Below are 23,233 nucleotides of genomic sequence, written 5' to 3'. Positions count from 1 at the left end.
CCTGGCATGGAGGGCATTAACTATGAGAAGTGGTTGAATAAACTCGGTTTGTTCTCACTGGAACGACGGAGGTTGAGGGGCGACCTGATAGAGGTCTACAAAATTATGAGGGGCATAGACAGAGTGGATAGTCAGAGGCTTTTCCCCAGGGTAGAGGGGTCAATTACTAGGGGGCATAGGTTTAAGGTGAGAGGGACAAGGTTTAGAGGAGATGTACGAGGCAAGTTTTTTTACGCAGAGGGTAGTGGGTGCCTGGAACTCGCTACCGGAGGAGGTGGTGGAAGCAGGGACGATAGTGACATTTAAGGGGCATCTTGACAAATACATGAATAGGATGGGAACAGAGGGATACAGACCCAGGAAGTGTAGACGATTGTAGTTTAGTCAGGCAGCATGGTCGGCACGGGCTTGGAGGGCCTGTTCCTGTGCTGTACATTTCTTTGTTCTTTGCATGGGTCTTATGTGCAGGGTAGGATTGGCCATGCTAAATTGCCCCTTAATTGGGAAAATAAATAATTGGGTACTCTTAAATTTAAAAAAAATAAAACATTGAAGGCCAAAGTCAATGACCTGGAGAATTGCCGGACATATTTAACGATTCACTGTCCCGGGGGTAGCTGCTAGCCATATTGGCACAGGCTTCCATTTCCTTTATCCTGAAGGATAAAGTTTCCGTGGAGTGTGGCTCATATCAGCCCACATCGCTGTTGATTGCTGACGCAAAGCTGTTCACGAAGGTGTTGGCGACTCGCTTGGAGGGGTGCCTGCCACCAGGGGTAATTTCGGAGGAGTAGACAGGGTTTGCTAAGTACCGGCAATTGTCATCCAACATTGGGAGACTCCTGAACATAGTGATGTCGCCTTCGCGGGAGCCGAGCCAGTGATAATCATCACCATGGACGTGGAGAAAGTGTTTGACTAGATTGAGTGGGTTGGGGGGGAATTTTGAGGTGCTGGGGCAGTTTGGCTTTGGACCTAGGTTCAAAGGTTGGGCCTTACTTAAAATACAGATGGAGGGAGAGAAGACAAAATCCAATACCAGTGTCTTGTGCTTAAACAAAGGAGACTACAATGGGATGAGGGGGGAGTAGGCTAAAGTAGAATGGGTGCAAAGACTTTATGTACCATGAAAAGGCAGGACTGTAGGAAAAGGGAAAATCAGCCAGATATCCAAGGAAATAAAGGAGGGTATCAAATTGAAAGAAAATGCATGCATGCAAAGTGGCAAAGGTTCATGGGAAACTAGAGGATTGGGAAATCTTTAACGGTCAATAGAAAGCCACGAAAAAAACTAAAGAAAAGTAGGATACATTATGAGAGTAAACTAGCTCAGAATATTAAAAACAGGTAGCAAAAGTAACAAATATATAAAATGAAAAAGAATGGCTAAGTTAAACATTGGTTCTTTAGAAGATGAGAAGGGGGATTTAATAATGGGAAATGAGGAAATGGCCGAGACATTGGATTTGGATTTTGTTTATTGTCATGTGTACCGAGGTACAGTGAAAAGAAGCTCAAAAGATCATTAAGTACATGAAGAGAAAAGGAAATAAAAGAAAATACATAATAGGGCAACACAAGGTACACAATGTAACTACATAACACCGGCATCGGGTGAAGCATACAGGGTGTAGTGTTAATGAGGTCAGTCCATAAGAGGGTTGTTTAGGAGTCTGTTTGTGCGTGTTCTCAGACTTTTGTATCTCCTGCCCAATGGAAGAAGTTGGAAGAGTGAGTAAGGCGGGTGGGAGCGGTCTTTGATTTTACTGCCCACTTTCCCAAGGCAGCGGGAGATTAGAATATCAGCCACTATTTAACTGAATAGCAGAGCAGGCAAAAGGGGCTGACTAGCTTCTATTTCCTATGTAACTCATTCATTGAGGCTTGAATGACTGGTTATTGAAACTGAAGATAAATATTGTAATTACAACACATCATTCTTCGAGAACTTGGAAGCTAGCCATTTATTTGATTGCTGCAGCCAAATGTCTTCATACATCTGCTGTTGTCTTTTCAGGTTTAGAACTCGAAGGAAGATGACAAATTTACTTGCAGTGCTGTTCCACCTCGGAGTATTGAGGTCCTGAAACATGGCCCTTAAAATGGGCCAAGGCAAACAACCCTCCCATTTTAAGACTTTCTTTTTGGATTGGATTGTGTTTATTGTCACGTGTACCGAGGTACAGTGAAAAGTATTTTGCTGCGAGCAGCTCAACAGATTAAGTACATGAAAATAAAATACATAATAAGGCAACACAAGGTACACAATGCAACTGCATAAACACTTTTTAGCTTGAGCAGCTAACCAAGCCAGGTAATAGCTTCTGCAGTGGCGAAATGAGCTCTCTTGAGCCCTCTGTTGAATTTTGTCAGGGAATGATGTGGAGAAGGAATGGAGAAAATGCCACGTCAACTATTTACAAACACAGAATTTAGAAAGCAGGACTGCACAAAGTTTGGAAGATAGATACAACATGTGCATCTAATAATAATAATCTTTATTGTCACAAGTAGGCTGACATTAACACTGCAATGAAGTTACTGTGAAAAGCCCCGAGTCGCCACATTCCGGCACCTGTTCAGGTACACAGCGGGAGAATTCAGAAGGTCCAATTCACCTAACAGCACGTCTTTCGGGATTTGTGGGAGGAAATTGGAGCACCCGGAGGAAACCCACGGCGACACGGGGAGAACAGGCAGACTCAACACAGATTCCAAGCCGGGAATCGAACCTGGGACCCTGGCGTTGTGAAGGAACAGTGCTAACCACTGTAGAACATAGAACATAACTGCGCAGTACAAGCCCTTCGGCCCTCGATGTTGCGCCGACCTGTGAAACCACTCTAAAGCCCATCTCCACTATTCCCTTATCGTCCATATGTCTATCCAATGACCATTTGAATGCCCTTAGTGTTGGCGAGTCCACTACTGTTGCAGGCAGGGCATTCCACGCCCTTACTACTCTCTGAGTAAAGAACCTACCTCTGACCTCTGTCTTATATCTATCTCCCCTCAATTTAAAGCTATGTCCCCTCGTGCTAGACATCACCATCCAAGGAAAAAGGCTCTCACTGTCCAACCTATCCAATCCTCTGATCATCTTGTATGCATCAATTAAGTCACCTCTTAACCTTCTTCTCTTTAACAAAAACAGCCTCAAGTCCCTCACCCTTTCCTCATAAGATCTTCCCTCCATACCAGGCAACATTCTGGTAAATCTCGTCTGCACCCTTTCCAATGCTTCCACATCCTTCCTATAATGCGGCGACCAGAATTGCACGCAATACTCCAAATGCGGCTGCACCAGAGTTTTGTACAGCTGCAACATGACCTCATGGCTCCGAAACTCAATCCCTCTACCAATAAAAGCTAACACACCGTACGCCTTCTTAACAACCCTCTCAACCTGGGTGGCAACTTTCAGGGATCTATGTACATGGTCACCGAGATCTCTCTGCTCATCCACACTGCCAAGAATCTTACCATTAGCCGAGTGCTCAGTCTTCCTGTTATTCCTTCCAAAATGAATCACCTCACACTTTTCTGCATTAAACTCCATTTGCCACCTCTCAGCCCAGCGCTGCAGCTTATCTATGTCCCTCTGTAACTTGTAACATCCTTCCGCACTGTCCACAACTCCACCGACTTTAGTGTCATCTGCAAATTTACTCACCCATCCTTCTACGCCCTCCTCCAGGTCATTTATAAAAATGACAAACAGCAGTGGCCCCAAAACAGATCCTTGTGGTACACCACTAGTAACTGGACTCCAGTCTGAACACTTCCCATCAACCACCACCCTTTGTCTTCTTCCAGCTAGCCAATTTCTGATCCAAACTGCTAAATCGCCCGGAATCCCATGTCTCCGTATTTTCTGCAGTAGCCTACTGTGGGGAACCTTATCAAACGTTTTACTGAAATCCATATACACCACATCAACTGCTTTACCCTCATCCACCTGTTTGGTCACCTTCTCAAAGAACTCAATAAGGTTTGTGAGGCACGGCCTAACCTTCAAAAAACCATGTTGACTATCTCTAATCAAATTATTCCTTTCCAGATTATACATCCGATCTCTTATAAACCTTTCCAAGATTTTGCCCACAACAGAAGTAAGGCTCACTGGTCTATAGTTACCGGGGTTGTCTCTACTAACCTTCTTGAACATGGGGGACAACATTTGCTATCCTCCAGTCATCTGGTACTATTCCTGTAGACAAAGATGACTTAAAGATCAAAGCCAAAGGCTCAGCAATCTCCTCCCTAGCTTCTCAGAGAATCCTAGGATAAATCCCATCCGGCCCAGGGGATTTATCCATTTTCACACTTTCCAGAATTGCTAACACCTCCTCCTTATGAACCTCAAGCCCTTCTAGTCCAGTAGCCCGAATCTCAGTATTCTCCTCGACAACATTGTCTTTTTCCTGTGTGAATACTGACAAAAAATATTCATTTAGCACTTCTCCTATCACCTCGGACTCCAAGCACAACTTCCCACTACTGTCCTTGACTGGCCCTACTCTTACCCTAGTCATTCGTTTATTCCTGACATATCTATAGAAAGCTTTAGGGTTATCCTTGATCCTACCTGCCAAAGACTTCTCACGTCCCCTCCTGACTCTTCTTAGCTCTCTCTTTAGGTCCTTCCTAGCTAACTTATAACTCTCGAGCGCCCTAACTAAACCTTCATGTCTCATCTTTACATAAGCCTCCTTCTTCCTCTTGACAAGTGTTTTGACTGCTTTAGTAAACCACGATTCCCTTGCTCGACCACTTCCTCCCTGCCTGACAGGTGCATACTTATCACGGACACGCAGTAGCTGTTCCTTGAACAAGCTCCACATTTCCATTGTGCCCATCCCCTGCAGTTTTCCTCTCCATCCGATGCATCCTAAGTCTTGCCTCATCGCATCATAATTGCCTTTCCCTCAGATATAACTCTTGCCCTGCGGTATATACCTATCCCTTTCCATCACTAAAGTAAACTTAATCGAATTGTGGTCACTATCATCAAAGTGCTCTCCTACCTCCAAATCTAACACCTGTCCTGGTTCATTACCCAGTACCAAATCCATTATGGCCTCACCTCTCGTTGGCCTATCTACATACTGTGTCAGGAAGCCCTCCTGCACACATAGGACAAAAACAGACCCATCTAAAGTACTCGAACGGTAGCGTTTCCAGTTAATATTTGGAAAGTTAAAGTCCCCCATAACAACTACCCTGTTGCTTTCGCTCCTATCCAGAATCATCTTTGCAATCCTTTCCTCTACATCTCTGGAACTTTTCGGGGGCCTATAGAAAACCCCTAACAGGGTGACCTCTCCTTTCCTGTTTCTAACCTCAGCCCATACTACCTCAGTAGACGAGTCCTCATCAAATGTCCTTTCTGCCACTGTAATACTGTCCTTGACTAACAATGCCACCCCTCCCCTTCTTTTACCACCTTCCCTGAGCTTACTGAAGTATCTAAACCCCAGCACCTGCAACAACCATTCCTGTCCCTGCTCTATCCATGTCTCCGAAATGGCCACAACATCGAAGTCCCAAGTAACAACCCATGCCGCAAGTTCACCCACCTTATTCCGGATGCTCCTGGCATTGAAGAAGACACACTTTAAACCACCTTCCTGCCTGCCGGTACACTCCTGTAACTTTAAAACCTTACTCATGACCTCACTACTCTCAACCTCCTGTATACTGGAGCTATAATTCAGGTTCCCAAGCCCCTGCTGAACTAGTTTAAACTCTCCCGAAGAGGATTAGCAAATTTCCCCCCCAGGATATTGGTACCCCTCTGGTCCAGGTGTAGACCATCCCGTTTGTAGAGGTCCCACAGACCCCAGAATGAGCCCCAATTATCCAGAAATCTGAAACCCTCCCTCCTGCACCATCCCTGTAGTCACGTGTTCAACTCCTCTCGCTCCCTATTCCTCGTCTCACTATCACGTGGCACGGGTAACAACCCAGAGATAATAACTCTGTTTGTCCTAGATCTAAGTTTCCACCCTAGCTCCCTGAATTCCTGCCTTACATCCCTATCCCTTTTCCTACCTATGTAGTTGGTACCTATGTGGCCCTATATAGCATCATGAACAGAAAAACATCCCAAAACACTTCAGAAAAGTGCAATTAAAGAGTTGTTTGGTAGCATAAAATTTGAGTATTGCTGAAAAAGAGAAACACGTTGAAGCTTTTCGCCTTGGACTATCAGAATACTTCACAAGAATGGCAATAAAGGGGGAAAACAACCAATATATACTGTATGAGAAGGGAATACTGATCAGTAGGCAAGTAGACTCTGGTAGGTAGAGGTGGTGCCGTGGAGAATGCATCAGTTGATGACTGACAGATAACTGCCAAGCACTGTTTGAAATTTAAACTGAGCAGCTTCACCGATTGAATAAGGAATATCTTGGGGAATTATCAGTGAACGGCTGTAACTTGTTTTGTTTGGCTAGAATAGATACAATGTGTGCACATATTCTTTGTCTGCAAAGAAGAGGGCCCTATGTATTTTTTGATATGGGAAAAGATAGGCAGAGATTCTGGAGATGAGTATATGTTTGAGGACTTTGGCTAGAAATGGGAAGTTAGTAGATACACAGCAGTTCAGAGAGAAAGAGAGTTCGGGGGATTACAGCATTAAAAGAATAAATGATACAGCTTTAAGAAACATCTTAACCATTTTTTGACCCTACTAACCAATATGCATGGGTACAAGTGTCTGCAGATGACTTGTACTGTTCCAGCCAATGTGTCTCTGCTTCCCCAGAAGCTACCTGTGAAAACAGATAAAAACATTTCACAATTTTACAAAGAAAGTGACTTGCCCCAACTCGGTCAACTCCAGAATTACTACAGCAACGCATCTGTTGATATAGGTCAATACATTTGACTTTAAACAGTTCAAACAAGAACACTCCCAATGCAGCAATGTTTCACCAATGCCAGCACGTGTAATTCAGGATATAGAAAGATCTCCTAGGAATGTTATAACACAAGCATTGCCACTTCTAGCACACTGCACATTTAATGAGCTCATTTTAGTCCATGGTCCTTCACCTTTTTATATTTCTTCTTTAGGTCAATGTAGTTCTCTAGTTTGAGCTGTTTGCCAGTATTTGGCCTGAACATCATGAACAGTCTCTTCTTGCAATTAACTTCCTTGACCAGAATTGCCGTCTTTTTATTATTTCTTATCTGGAACAAAAAAAAATCAACATGTTGTTCTTCACCGGAGATAAAGTGGGTATTTTGTGTTGCATCATTATAGCTCATTTTGTGATAAACTTACAAAATAAATAAATTGAATTTCCAGAGATTGTATTTGCATTTTGAGATGGGATTTCTGCAGTTTATTCCACCCTTAGAGGTTAACATAATACAGAACATTGAGCGAGGGGGGGGAAAGAGAGAGAGAGATGCGCTGTTTGATGGATAACATTTAAAAAAATATATATCTTTAGTCAAATTTTCAGCAGATTTGCATCACAACCCTTCCCCCTACAGAAAAGAGAAACAAGAACATAAGAACACAACCCGCAAGAATTATACATAGAATTTCCCCAAACTACCATAACCCCCCATATAACAATAAAAACACAATAGGGAAACACCCCACCCTAACCCAAACGTCACCCCAAAAGAGCCCCCCCGCCCCGGGCTGCTGCTGCTGCTGACCTCCTCCTAACGCTCCACGAGAAAGTCTAGGAACGGTTGCCACCGCCTGAAGAATCCTTGCACAGACCCTCGCAAGGCAAACTTTATCCTCTCTAGCTTGATGAACCCTGCCATGTCATTAATCCAGGCTTCCACCCTGGGGGGCTTCGCATCCTTCCACAGTAACAAAATCCTCCACCGGGCTACCAGGGACGCAAAGGCCAGAATACCGGCCTCTCTCGCCTCCTGCACTCCCGGCTCGTCCGATAGCCCAAATAGTGCTACCCCCCAGCTCGGCTTGACCCGGGCGTTCACCACCTTGGACATGAGCCTCGCAAAGCCCCTCCAAAACCCAGCCAGCGCCGGGCACGACCAGAAAATATGGGCGTGATTTGCTGGGCTGCCCGAGCACCTCACACATCTGTCCTCCACCCCAAAGAACCTACTCAACCTCGCCCCTGTCATATACGCTCTGTGAACAACTTTAAACTGCATCAGGCTGAGCCTGGCGCAAGAGGAGGAAGAATTAACCCTACTCAGGGCATCAGCCCACAGACCCTCATCTATGTCCTCCCCGAGCTCCTCCTCCCATTTGCCCTTTAGCTCCTCCACCGAGGTCTCCTCCTCTTCTTGCAGCTCCTGGTAAATCGCCGAGACCTTGCCTTCTCCAAACCATACCCTCGAGATCACCCTGTCCAGAATCCTGCGTGCTGGGAGCAGCGGGAATTCCCTCATCTGCCGTCTCACAAACGCCCTCACCTGCATATACCTAAAAGCGTTTCCAGGGGGTAGCCCAAATTTCTCCTCCAGCGTCCCTAGGCTCGCAAACGTCCCATCAATGAACAGGTCCCCCATTCTTTTAATCCCTGCCAGATGCCAGCTCAGAAACCCCCCATCCATCCTTCCCGGGACAAACCGATGATTCTCTCGAATCGGGGACCAAACCAAGGCCGCCACCTCACCCCTACGACGCCTCCACTACCCCCAAATCTTCAGAGTCGCCGCCACCACCGGACTCACGGTGTACCTTGTCGGCGGGAGTGGGAACGGTGCCGTCACCAGCGCCCTCAGACTCGTGCACACAGAGGACGCCATCTCTAGCCTCTTCCACGCCGCCCCCTCGCCTTCCATTACCCACTTTCGGATTATCGCCACATTGGCTGCCCAGTAGTAGCCACATAGATTCGGCAACGCCAGCCCCCCTCTGTCCCTGCTACGCTCCAGGAAAACCCCTTTTACCCTTGGGGTCTTATTCGCCAACAGAAATCCCATGATGCTCCTGCTTACCCATTTAAAAAAGGCCTCAGGGATCAGAATGGGAAGGCACTGAAATACAAAGAGAAACCTCGGGAGAACGGTCATTTTAACCGACTGCACCCTACCCGCCAGTGAGGGTGGCAACATATCCCATCTTTTAAAATCCTCCTCCATCTGCTCCACCAACCGTGACAAATTGAGCTTGTGCAGGGCCGCCCAACTCCTAGCTACCTGGATCCCCAGGTACCGAAAGCTCCTTTCCGCCCTCTTCAGCGGAAGCTCGTCTATCCCCCTTCCCTGGTCTCCTGGGTGCACCACAAAGAGCTTACTCTTCCCCATGTTAAGTTTATACCCCGGAAAGTCCCCAAACTCCCTAAGGGTTCGCATGACCTCCGCCATCCCCTCCATTGGGTCCGCAACATACAATAACAGGTCATCGGCATACAGCGACACCCGGTGTTCCTCTCCCCCCCGAACCAATCCCCTCCAGTTCCTGGACTCCCTTAGTGCCATGGCCAGCAGCTCAATTGTCAGTGCAAACAACAAGGGGGAAGGGGACACCCCTGCCTCGCCCCCCGGTACAGCTGAAAGTATTCCGACCTCCGCCGGTTCGTAGCCACACTCGCCACCGGGGCTTTATATAGTATCCTAACCCAACTGATGAACCCCTCCCCGAATCCAAACCTCCGCAGCACCTCCCAAAGATACTCACACTCCACCCTATCGAAGGCATTTTCCCCATCCATAGCCGCCACTACCTCCGCTTCCCCCTCCACCGAATGCATTATAATTACATTAAGGATCCTCCGCACATTGGTGTTCAGCTGCCTGCCCTTCACAAATCCCATCTGGTCCTCATGAATCACCCCCGGGACACAGTCCTCAATTCTCGTGGCCAGAACCTTCACCAGCAACTTCGCGTCGACATGGAGGAGCGAGATCGGCCTGTACGATCCACACTGTAATGGGTCCTTGTACCGCTTCAAGATCAAAGAGATCAGTGCCCTGGACATTGTCGAGGCCAAGGTCCCCCCCTCCCTCGCCTCATTGCAAGTCCTCACTAGCAGAGGGCCCAGCAGGTCCACGTACTTCCTATAAAATTCTATCGGGAACCCATCCGGCCCCGGGGCCTTCCCTGTCTGCATGCTCCCTAGTCCCTTAACCATCTCCTCCAGCCCAATCGGTGTCCCCAGCCCAACCACCTGCTCCTCCTCCCCCTCGGGAACCTTAGCCGATCTAGAAATTGGCACATCCCCCCCTCCCCCGTCGGGGGCTCAGACCTATACAGCTCCTCATAGAAGTCCCTGAATGACTCGTTTATTCCCACCGCACTCCGCAACGTGTTCCCCCCTTTATCCCTAACTCCACCAATCTCCTTCGCTGCCTCCCTCTTCCGAAGCTGATGTGCCAGCATCCGACTCCTCTTCTACCCATACTCGTACGCCGCCCCCTGCGCTTTCCTCCACTGCGCCTCTGCTTTCCCAGTAGTCAGCAAGTCGAATTCCGTCTGGAGGTTCCGTCGCTCCCTAAGTAGTCCCTCCTCGGGGGCCTCTGCATAGCTCCTGTCCACCTTTAATATATCCCCCACCAGTCTCTCCCTCCTCTCCTCCTTGTGGGCCCTAGTGGAGATTAGCTCTCCCCTAATCACCGCCTTCAGCGCCTCCCAGACTACCCCCACCTGCACCTCCCCATTGTCATTGGCCTCTAAGTATCTTTCGATACACCCCCAAATCCGCCCGCACAACTCCTCATCCGCCAACAGTCCCACATCGAGGCGCCACAGCGGGCACTGGTCCCTCTCCACCCCCAACTCCAGCTCCACCCAATGCGGGGCATGATCTGAAATGGCTATGGCCGAATATTCCGTGCCCTCCACTCTTGGGAAGAGTCCTACTCACGATGAAAAAATCTATCCGGGAGTAGGCTTTTTGGACGTGGGAAAAAAAGGAAAATTCGCTGGCCACCGGCCTGGCAAACCTCCATGGATCTACTCCCCCATCTGATCCATCAACCCTCTAAGCACCTTGGCCGCAGCCGACCTCTTTCCCGTCCTGGACCTAGAACGGTCCAGTGCTTGGTCCAGCACCGTGTTGAAGTCCCCCCCATTATCAGGCTCCCTGCCTCCAAATCTGGAATCCGACCCAACATGCGCATCATAAATCCGGCATCATCCCAGTTCGGGGCATATACGTTCACCAATACCGCCCGCACCCCCTGCAACCTACCACTCACCATCACGTACCGACCTCCATTATCTGCCAATGTTCAGCGCCTCAAACGACACCCGCTTCCCCACCAGAATCGCCACTCCTCTATTCTTCGCGTCCAACGGAGGTAGGTGAGCACTTTGGTGATAGTGACCACAATTCGATTACGTTTACTTTAGTGATGGAAAGGGATAGGTATATACCACAGGGCAAGAGGTATATCTGGGGGAAAGGCAATTATGATGCGATGAGGCAAGACTTAGGATGCATCGGATGGAGAGGAAAACTGCAGGGGATGGGCGCAATGGAAATGTGGAGCTTGTTCAAGGAACAGCTACTGCGTGTCCTTGATAAGTATGCACCTGTCAGGCAGGGAGGAAGTGGTCGAGCAAGGGAACCGTGGTTTACTATAGCAGTCGAAACACTTGTCAAGAGGAAGAAGGAGGCTTATGTAAAGATGAGACATGAAGGTTCAGTTAGGACGCTCGAGAGTTACAAGTTAGCTAGGAAGGTCCTGAAGACAGAGCTAAGAAGAGCCAGGAGGGGACATGAGAAGTCTTTGGCAGATAGGAACAAGGATAACCCTAAAGCTTTCTATAGATATGTCAGGAATAAATGAATGACTAGGGTAAGAGTAGGGCCAGTCAAGGACAGTAGTGGGAAGTTGTGCTTGGAGTCCGAGGAGATAGGAGAGGTGCTAAATGAATATTTTTTGTCAGTATTCACACAGGAAAAAGACAATGTTGTCAAGGAGAATACTGAGATTCAGGCTACTAGACTAGAAGGGCTTGGGGTTCATAAGGAGGAGGTGTTAGCAATTCTGGAAAGTGTGAAAATAGATAAGTCCCCTAGCCGGATGGGATTTATCCTAGGATTCTCTGGGAAACTAGGGCGGAGATTGCTGAGCCTTTGGTTTTGATCTTTAAGTCATCTTTGTCTACAGGAATAATGCCAGAAGACTGGAGGATAGAAAATGTTGTCCCCTTGTTCAAGAAGGGGAGCAGAGACAGCCCCGGTAACTATAGACCAGTGAGCCTTACTTTTGTTGTGGGCAAAAATTTGGAAAGGTTTATGAGATAGGGTGTATAATCATCTGGAAAGGAACAATTTGATTAGAGATAGTCAACACGGTCTTGTGAAGGGTAGGTCGTGCCTCACAAACCTTATTGAGTTCTTTGAGAAGGTGACGAAACAGGTGGATGAGGGTAAAGCGCTTATGGATTTCAGTAAAGCGTTTGATAAGGTTCCCCACAGTAGGCTACTGCAGGAAATACAGAAGCATGGGATTCAGGGTGAATTAGCAGTTTGGATCAGAAATTGGCTAGCTGGAAGAAGACAAAGGGTGGTGGTTGATGGGAAGTGTTCAGACTGGAGTCCAGTTACTAGTGGTGTGCCACAAGGATCTGTTTTGGGGCCACTGCTGTTTGTCATTTTTATAAATGACCTGGAGGAGGGCGTAGATGGATGGGTGAGTAAATTTGCAGATGACACTAAAGTCGGTGGCGTTGTGGACAGTGCGGAAGGATGTTACAAGTTACAGAGGGACATAGATAAGCTGCAGCGCTGGGCTGAGAGGTGGCAAATGGAGTTTAATGCAGAAAAGTGTGAGGTGATTCATTTTGGAAGGAATAACAGGAAGACAGAGTACTGGGCTAATGGTAAGATTCTTGGCAGTGTGGATGAGCAGAGAGATCTCGGTGTCCATGCACATAGATCCCTGAAAGTTGCCACTCAGGTTGAGAGGGTTGTTAAGAAGGCGTACGGTGTGTTAAATTTTATTGGTAGAGGGATTGAGTTTCGGAGCCATGAGGTCATGTTGCAGCTGTACAAAACTCTGGTGCAGCCGCATTTGGAGTATTGCGTGCAATTCTGGTCACCGCATTATAGGAAGGATGTGGAAGCATTGGAAAGGGTGCAGAGGATATTTACCAGAATGTTGCCTGGTATGGAGGGAAGATCTTATGAGGAAAGGCTGAGGGACCTGAGGCTGTTTTCGTTAGAGTGAAGAAAGTTAAGAGGTGACTTAATTGAGGCATACAAGATGATCAGAGGATTGGATAGGGTGGACAGTGAGAGCCTTTTTCCTTGGATGGTGATGTCTAGCACGAGGGGACATAGCTTTAAATTGAGGGGAGATAGATATAAGACAGATGTCAGAGGTAGGTTCTTTACTCTGAGAGTAGTAAGGGCATGGAATGCCCTGCCTGCAACAGTAGTGGACTCGCCAACACTAAGGACATTCAAATGGTCATTGGATAGACATATGGACAATAAGGGAATAGTGTAGATGGGCTTTAGAGTGGTTTCACAGGTCGGCGCAACATCGAGGGCCGAAGGGCCTGTACTGCGCTGTAATGTTCTATGTTCTAACCCCGAGTGAAAGACCTGCCCTACACACCCCTTTCTCAGCCGAACCTGATCTGCCACCTTCAAATGCGCCTCCTGGAGCATAACCACATCTGCCTTCAGTCCCTTTAGGTGCGCGAACACCCGGGCCCTCTTGACTGGCCCGTTCAGGCCCCTCACGTTCCAAGTTATCAGCCGGATCAGGGGGCTCTCTCCTCCTCCTCCTCTCCCCCCGGCCAACTAGCCATCTCCCTTTTCAGGCCAGCCACGTGCCCGCGCCTCCCGCACCCTCCATTCCCCCAGGCGGCGGACCCCCGCCCCGACTCCCTCTCTTAGCTCCAGCTCCCCTTTGGCCAATGCAGCAGCACCCCCCCCCAGCTAAATCCTCCTCTAGCCGTTTTGCTCCCCCCATGGCACTCCCGTAAGTCAGCTGACTCCTGCTGACCCCGGCATCTCCCGCCACTCCATCGCACCCCCCCCCCCCCCCCCCAGTGTGAGAATCCCTCCACCTCCCCCTGGCAATCAGTGTGCTCTCCTCTCCAGCACTGCCCACCCCAGGCTCCGCCCCCTTCCTTCCCTAGCACGGGAAAAAGCCCGCGCTTTCCATCCAAGCCGGCGTAGCTCCCTTTTTGCGGCCTTGTGCCCACTCCCCATCCCCATACCTCCCAGATCGCCGCCCCTTGGGCCTTCTGGATCTCCACCAGCTTGTCGATCGACGCCTTCATCGGCTCCAGCACTTCTGCCTTCAGCTCCGCAAAGCAGCGTTTGAGGAACTCCTGCTTCTCTGCGACCATAGCACCCACGCTGCTTGGTCTCCACCCGCCGCCATCTTGCTTCTCCGCCCTCGCACTTTTCACTTTCTTAACCGCTCCACTCCTGGTCCAATCCATACAGTGCTGGGGGAACCGTACTGTCACCTTCCCACACTGGGAACCGTCGAACAATTGCCATTGGGGCCCCTCAAGAGCCCAAAAGTCCGTTTCTGGCGGGAGCTGCCGAATGTGCGACTTAGCTCAGCATAGCCATAACCGGAAGTCTTTGATGGATAACATTGACAATGATGGGCCACTCACTTGTGAAAGTGCAAATACAGAAAATATTGAAAAAGGCTGCCATTTTCAATGGCCTTTGCAAAAATTCTGTTTTCATCGCACCTTTAAAAACAACTTTAAAAAAAGGTGAGCGCCATTTTATCCAGAAACAACGTAGTCCTTTATCCAATGGTCAAGCCACTGAAATTCAATATCGTTTAAATTAATGTCACTCTTGAAATGGAGATTAGGTTGTTCCTGCACAATGGGCAAGTTCTGCATTTGTTGATAGAATAGAAAAGTAAGTTCTTGAAGATTGGGCATTACAAAGTCACACCTCTTGTTTATTGTGAAAACGGTCAGAAAAGCTCAATAAAGTCTTGACTCTGCTAAACTGTATCCTTTCATGAATTAGGTTTAGGAGTAATCACTCAAAACACGTTCAAAACAAGCCGGTCAGATGTTGGAATCATGAACATAGGAATTAGTAGGCCACTCTGCACTTCGATCCTACTCCGCCATTCAATAAGATCATGGCCGTAACTCCACATTCCGCCTATCCCCAATAACCTTTGACTCCCTTGTTAGTCAAGAATCTATCGGCTTCTGCCGTAAGAATATGCATTGACCTTGCCTCCACCTCTCTTTGGGAAAGAAGCTTCTAAGGATTCCCAAGCCTCAAAAAAAAATTCTCATCTCCCTCTTAAATGGGAGATGCATTATTTTTAAACTGTGTCCTTCAGTTCTCGTCTCCCCGACAAGGGGAAACATCCTTTCAGCATCTCCTGAAAAGTCCCCTCAGGATCTTGTATGTTGCAATGAGATCACCTCTTAATCTTCTAAACTCCAGTGGATCACGGCCCAGCTTTTCCTTGTAAAATAACTCACCCATCCAATGCATCAGCTGAGTGAACTTTCTCTGAACTGCTTCTAACACATTTATATCCTTTCTTAAATAAGGAAACCAAATCTGTACACAGTATCAACACTCTGCACAACTGTAGCAAAATATTCCAACTTTTGTATTCCATTCGCCTTGCAATAAACAATTAACAATTACATTTGTCTTCCAGGGCACCCCGTACCTCAGAGTCCCACAATCTCTCTCCATTTCAATAAATATGTTGTGTTTCTATTCTTCATGCCAAAGTTCACGTTTTCCCACGTTACACACCACCTGCAAAATAAATGCCACTCACTTAACCCATGTCCCTTTACAGAATCCTTGTGCTCTTCACAACCTACTTTCCGACCTATCTTGGTGTCATCAGCAAATTTAGCAACAATGCATTCTGTACCTTCAAAGTAATTGATATAAATTGTAAATAGTTGAGGCCCCAGCATCAATATATGTGGCACTGCACGCATCACATCTTGCCAAACCAAAAAAAACTGATTTATCCCTACTCTCGTTCCCATTAGCTAACCAATCCCCTGTCCATGCCAATATGCTATCCCCTACACCATATAAGCTCTTGATTTACAGAGTAACCTTTGATGTGGCACATTGTCAAATTCCTTCTGGAAATTCAGCACATCCACAGGTTCTCCTTTGTCCACCTTGCATGTTACTTCCTCAAAGAATTCCAATAAATTAATCAATAATTATAATTCTTTCACAAAACCACGTTGACCTTGCCTGATTGCACTGAGATTCAAGTGCCCAGTTATAACCTCCTCTATTGATTCCAGCAATTTCCTTACGACAAATGTTAAGCTAACTGTCTTGAGTCGCTTTCGGTATCATTCCTTTCTTGAATAGAGTCATATTCACTATTTCCCAGTCGATGTGACCTTTCCAGAATCTAGAGAACTTTGGCAAATTGAAATCAATGCATATCTACTATCTCAGCAGTCACTTCTTATAAGACGACCCCAGGATGAAGGCCATGGGGACTTGTCATCTTTTAGTTCCAATAATTTTCTCAGTACCCTTCCCCTGGTGTTTGTAAAGTTTTTAAAGTCCCTCCCTCCCTTCACACGAGCGTGATGAGTTTGGGGTATTCCCTATTGACTAGGGGTACGTGGCAAGAGTGGCCATTGTCGCCGCTCCTGTCCACACTAGCGATAGAACCTTTGGGAATATCACAGAGCCCTCGGGTAAATGGAGAGGGATAAGGAAGGGGGGGGGGGGGGAAGAGAAGAGAAGAAGCATAGGGTGTTTTCATATGCTGATGACCTGCTCTTGTAGGTTATGGATCCAGGCTCCTCTGTGGACGAAATAATGAAGCTGTTGAGGAGCTTTGGCTCCTTTTCTTGGCATAAACTGAACCTGGAGAAGAGTGAATATTTTCTGGTTAGTCTTCCGGGGAGGGGAGCCAATCTGGGGGTGTATTGCCTTTTTGTCTTGCTAGAGGTAGCTTTCGGTATCTGGGTATCAGAGTAGCCCATACTCCACAGGTTAAACTATACACGTTTGGTGATTGGGGAGAGAACTGGGATAACCTTCCGCTGACCTTGGCAGGCAGAGTCTAGACTGTTAAGATGAACATTCTACCACCGTTTTTATTTCTGTTTCAACGTCTTGCCAAGGTTTTTTTAAAATTTAGAGCACCTAATTCATTTTTTCCAATTAAGGGGTAATTCAGCATGGCCAATCCACCTAGCCTGCACATCTTTGGGTTGTGGGGGTGAAACCCACGCAAACATTGGGAAATGTGCAAACTATACAGTGAATGGTAGAACCCTCAAGAGTATTGAAAGTCAGAGAGATCTAGGTGTACAGATCCACAGGTCACAGAGGGGCAACACAGGTGGAGAAGGTAGTCAAGAAGGCATACGGCATGCTTGCCTTCATTGGCCAAGGCATTGAGTATAAGAAATGGCGAGTCATGTTGCAGCTGTATAGAACCTTAGTTAGGCCACACTTGGAGTATAGTGTTCAATTCTGGTCGCCACACTACCAGAAGGATGTGGAGGCTTTAGAGAGGGTGCAGAAGAGATTTACCAGGATGTTGCCTGGTATGGAGGGCATTAGCTATGAGGAGCGGTTGAATAAACTCGGTTTGTTCATAGATTATCATAGAATTTACAGAGCAGAAGGAGGCCATTCGGCCCATCGAGTCTGCACCGGCTCTTGGAAAGAGCGCCCTACCCCAGGTCAACACCTCCACCCTATCCCCATAACCCAGTAACCCCACCCAACACTAAGGGCAATTTTGGACACGAAGGGCAATTTATCATGGTCAATCCACCTAACCTGCACATCTTTGGACTGTGGGAGGAAACCGGAGCACCCGGAGGAAACCCACGCACACACGGGGAGGATGTGCAGACTCCACACAGACAGTGACCCAAGCCGGAATCGAACCTGGGGCCCTGGAGCTGTGAAGCAATTGTGCTATCCACAATGCGACCGTGCTGCCCTTGTTCTCACTGGAACTACGGAGGTTGAGGGGCGACCTGATAGAGGTCTACAAAATTATAAGGGGCATAGACAGAGTGGATAGTCAGAGGCTTTTCCCCAGGGTAGAGGAGTCAATTACGAGGGGGCATAGGTTTAAGGTGCGAGGGACAAGGTTTAGAGGAGATGTACGAGGCAAGCTTTTTACACAGAGGGTAGTGGGTGCCTGGAACGCGCTGCTGGAGGAGGTGGTGGAAGCAGGGACGATAGTGACATTTAAGGGGCATCTTGACAAATACATGAATAGGATGGGAATAGAGGGATACGGACCCAGAAAGTGTAGAAGATTTTAGTTTAGACGGGCAGCATGGTCGGCACCCGCTTGGAGGGCCGAAGGGCCTGTTCCTGCGCTGTACTTTTCTTTGTTCTTTTGTTCGAACTCCACATGGACAGTACCTCAGAGCCGGGATCAAGCCTGGGACCTCGGCGCATGAGGCATCAATGCTAACCACTGCGCCACCGTGCTTCCCTTTCTTTGCCAAGGCTAACAAGTTGGGTGGGTAAGTCACCGAGAATTCGTAGGGTATTCTTTCAGAGGTACCGACAGTAGGGAGGCCTGACGTTACCCAATTTGTTTGCTTGCTTGTTACTGGGCGGTCAATATTGAGAAGGTGCTGGGGTGGTTGGGGGAGTCAGATGCTTTTTTGAGGCAGATGGATGTGTGTTTGTGTAGGGGCTCGAGTTTACAGACTTTGGTAATGGCTTTGCTCCCATTCTCCCCAGCGAGGTATTCCTCAAACCCGGTGGTGATATCTACTAAGGATATGGAAGCAGTTTAGACAGCATTACAAGTTGAACGCCACATCATTGCTGGCCCCTTTCTGCGGCAACCATTTGTTTGTGGCGTCGGGTCTGGACGCGATGTGGGAAGGCAGGGGCTGTGTGTATTGTGGGGGTTCGTTCATCGAGGGATGGTTTGCTCGTTGGGAGGAGCTTCGGTGAAATTTCAATCATCAGGGGTGCACTTGTTCTGCTGTCCTACATTTCTTTAGCGCCGCTGGTAAAAATCCTATTGCTGGCAGGGTTTCAAATATTTTGGGGCAGATTATGGCAATGGAAGTGTTCTTGCTGGACTGGGTGAGGAGTGTAGCCACCTAAAATGGCTGATTCCCGATTAATTTGGCCAAAACTCGATGTAAAATGGCTAACTGAAAAGACTGATGGGAAAATCAGCCAACAGGACACAAACGGACAGCTGCAGACAGAACAGTGTATTCGGCTCTGGGGAAGTCGGCCCAGATCGATACCTGCAACGATTAGCAGCACATCAACCCAGCCATCTGCAGTTTAATCGGCTATCCCCGGGAACAATTGCAACATATTAGCAATTGAAAGCCGATTCAGACCTCTCGGCGCCAGCAGTGGCCGAGACAAAGAAAGGTGAACGACCACCCCCCGATCAAGGAATCGCCCCGTTATTGGAGCATATCGAACCCAGTGATTGGGACCAAGTCCAATCACTTGGGACCAGGGTCAAGGTCCGCCCAGAGAGGCGGGAAGCCCCTGGGGACTATAAAGATAGGGGCCAAGTTCAGATCGACCCTTCTCTCCCTTCTTCTCCTGCTCGCAACCTTCGCAAGAACCATCGACAAGAAACCGTAAGTTTGACTCCAACGATCGCTACCCGATAGAGACCCCTAGCCATCGACCTGTATCAGCCGTTGAATCCCGCAGGCCAGACCCAATTCGATAAGCCATTCGTTTCCCTGACCTGGTGGGCCATTCCCAAAGTTAAGTATTGGCCTGTAGTGGTAGGTAGTAGTCTAGAAAGTAGTATTATTGTGTAAGTATTTATTGCTGTATATAATAAATGATCGTTGATTTAACATTTACTAAGCGGTGTGCTGCATTAATCATTACTTGAGCTTGAACCACGTGGCGGTATCAGAAAGATACCTGGCGACTCGTGAGCAAAGGTGACAGAATTAGAGCTAATAAAACTAAGGCTAATAAGAGCAACAGGAGTAAGTGGGAGGGACAGCTGGGACCTATTTTGGATGAGGCTCTTTGAAGGGTGAACTCCATTCCCTCCTGTGCACGGCTCAGCCTGATTCAGTTTAAGGTGGTACATAAGGCTCACTTAACTAAGGCTGGGATGAGTGGGTTCTTCGCTGAAATGGAGTGACCGGTGCTCTCACGGGCCATCTAACCACGCCCACATGTTCTGGTCCCATCCAAGGATGGTAAGCTTTTAAGTCTCCCTCTCTAGCACCATGCCAACGATTCTTAACACTGATCTGGAGCCTTGTCCATTGGTGGCCATTTTAGGGGTCTTTGACTCGCCGAGGCTGCAGACCGGGGTGAAGGCAGATGTTCTTGCCTTTGCCTCGTTGCTAGCCCGGAAGCGTGTTCTGCTGGGATAGAGATCTTCTGCTCCGCCCAGTGCCTTAGCCTGTTTGGGTGACCTCATGGAATTTCTATATCTGGAAAAGATCAAGTACACCATTAGGGGGTCAGTGGAGGGGTTCTACTTGAGGTGGTAGCCATTCATTTCCTACTTAAAAGAGTTAATCACCATCAGCTGTTAAGTGTGGGGGGGGGGGGGGTGGTGGAAGTGGTAATTATTATTATTGGGGCTATTTTATTTCGGTCTTTCTTTGGGTGGGATTTATAATTTCAGTTGAGTGCTTTTTTCTTTTTTGCTTCCTTTTATTGTATTGTCCTATTTGATATTTGTTTTCTGCACTACTTGATATTAATGTCGTATTTGTTATATATGACAAATTAAGGAAAATAATTTATTAAAAATCTTCCTCCTTCCCTTGCCCCTCCGGATTCAAAATTATTTCTGGAATGTTACTTGTATCCTCTACAGTGAAGACAGACGTGAAATTGTTCAATGTATCCAACATTCTCGTTCATTATTCATTCCCCATTCTCACTCTAGAGGACCAACACTCACTACTTTTTACCTTTTACCTGTAGAAGCCCTTCCTGTCTGTTTTTATATTTCTAGCTAGCTTTCTCCCATATCTAATTTTGTCCTCCTTATTACTCTTTTTGTTATTCTTTGTTGTTATTTATATTCTGGCAAATCTTCTGACCTGCCTCTCACCTTTGCAAAATTATACATTTTCTTTCAAATTTGATACCACAATATCTTTAACTTCTTTAGTTAACCACAGGTGACACAACCTTCCCTTAGAGTCTTTCCTTCTCACTGGAATGTAACTTTTCTCTGCATTGAAATATCTCCTCAAATATTTGCCACATCTCGGTTGACATATCCCGTAACCCAATTTCCCAAATCACCTGAACCAGCTGTTTTCATGCCCTCATAATTGCCTTTATTTAACTTCAAAATACTTGTCTTAGGATCCACTTCTCTCTCCAGCAAACTGAATATGAAATGATTACTGCACATTACCAGATCGAGTGTAGCTTGCTCTAAACAAACTGCCCCCAAAACACCGTGTATTCATCATCCAGGATACCGTTGCCAATCTGACTTGTCAAATCTATATGTAGATTAAAATCACCCATGATTATCACCATATTGTTCTCACAAGTTAAACTGGAAAATTAACTAGCGCCAAGACAACCGACTTTGCTCCAACTGAACTAAACTTCTGCACATCCTGAAGAACAGTGCTGAATCAGATTAGCCGAAACTAAAGAAATAAAATGCTCGAAATAGATGGCAGGCATTAGAATGAAGATTAAATGCTCGAACCAAATGAATACCACAACATTTTTTCAATTTCACTCAGATTCTGCTTTAGATTGTTTAGAGAAAGAAAATCAGCAAATTGCAAATAATTCTTACATTGTAATAAAAAGATTCAAGGTTCAAACACAATTCCTCTCCACCCAAATCTGTTGCTCACTGCCCTGCCTTGTCAAGCCTCAAGTCAACTGTGCTGTCAATCAACGTTCTCAATTTTCTTAGTACAGTTCAGTCTTTTTTTTCTTCCAGTCATTCATTTTTTTTTCCATTTCTCTCCTCTTGTGAAATGTAATGTGGGACATTTTATGTTCATGACAAATATCGGAACCAAAAGCAAATCTGCTTGCTGTTTCAATAAAAGAAATGCTGGAAATACAAAGCAAGTAAGTCAATGAATGGACAATTTTACATTTTGGCTGCAGCTTTCGTTTCAATTTATTTTGTTCTCCCTCCAACTACCTGTTTGATTCATTAGTCAGCATCTGCAGTACTTTGCAATTCGCATGTTGCATCCTTTGGTTGTTAATCTGGATTAACAAAACTGTAGACCTCACAAATGCGACTCTATGATCATATTTCATAGATGGTTATTTTTTCCAGATCCACAGAAATGCAGTTCACTTCAAACCCAGACCAAGCATGGGTAACATTGACTGAACCTCCGTCAACTCAAAGACTTTTGAACGTATGACAGGATTGCAAACACTACACAGGTTACACTTAGCACTGATAATTGGTTATTGCTAAGTGTTCAATATTTCTACTGCTGCACAGATTTCAGACACTATCATGCTGCACAGGGCTGGAAACAGGCAGGCAAAGCAAACTAAGCCTCATCATGTGTAGCTTGGTTTCATCAATTCCAATTTACAAAAGGATAATTACCCATTCCACACCACTGGTATTCAAAGTATTACATCTTACTGCCATGTATCCGTGGTTACAGCCACAAGAGCGATCGCTCGCTCCATTTCTTTCTCCTTGTTTACCTGCATTGACAAATAGAAGCCATCATCGGTTCCCATTTGTTCTGCCCAAATCTTTGTAGCTTCTTCCCAGGACATCCCTCTTTCAACGCTTATCTACAAAAATCAATATTGAATTAAAACACACATAATCCAAAAGGCAAAACATTAATTGTACAACTTGATTTACCACAAATCCAATTTAGACATTTGACATATGTTTTGACATATTGGTAATTTTTTTGTTCTAATTATGTCTCTTAGCTGTGCTGTTTGGGATTGGGTACTTTCTCATTTGGAGCAATCAGTGAATAGCTATGAAGATCTGGTACATTTTGAGTTCAGTCCCTGGTGTGTGCTGGCCTTAGGGTTTTTGTTTATTTTTTCACTGAATGTGGGTGTCATTGGCTAGGCCAGCATTTGTTCTCCATCCCTCATGGCCCTTCAGAGGAGGGCGCATGGCAGCACAGTGGTTAGCCCTGTTGCTTCACAACGCCAGGGTCCCAGGTTCGATTCCCAGCTTGGGTCACTGTCTGTGCGGTGTCTGCATGTTCTTCCAGTGTCTGCGTGGGTTTCCTCCGGGTGCTCCGGTTTCCTCCCACAAGTCCCTAAAGACGTGCTGTTAGGTGAATTGGACATTCTGAATTCTCCCTCCATGTGCCCGAACAGGTGCCAGAATGTGGCGACTAGGGAAT

At 46.8% G+C, this 23,233-nt stretch overlaps 1 protein-coding gene across 2 annotated transcripts in view; it reads right to left on the bottom strand.

Moving 5' to 3' along the window:
- The window catches only part of sbno1 (strawberry notch homolog 1 (Drosophila)), a 274,172-nt gene that overhangs the window by 20,040 nt on the left and 230,899 nt on the right, over window positions 1-23,233 (bottom strand). For both annotated transcript variants that reach the window (XM_072514240.1, XM_072514325.1), the window contains 3 exons: window positions 22,563-22,655; window positions 7,066-7,203; window positions 6,706-6,782 (listed from right to left, as the gene is read on the bottom strand). In XM_072514240.1, the coding sequence (XP_072370341.1) occupies window positions 6,706-6,782; window positions 7,066-7,203; window positions 22,563-22,655 (308 nt within the window). The remainder of the gene's footprint in view (window positions 1-6,705; window positions 6,783-7,065; window positions 7,204-22,562; window positions 22,656-23,233) is intronic.

This window comes from Scyliorhinus torazame, chromosome 1 (assembly GCF_047496885.1).
Source record: "Scyliorhinus torazame isolate Kashiwa2021f chromosome 1, sScyTor2.1, whole genome shotgun sequence".
NCBI classification, from domain to species: domain Eukaryota; kingdom Metazoa; phylum Chordata; class Chondrichthyes; order Carcharhiniformes; family Scyliorhinidae; genus Scyliorhinus; species Scyliorhinus torazame.
Note: the sequence above shows the minus strand (reverse complement) of the source record. Positions and strands in the feature narration are given on the sequence as shown.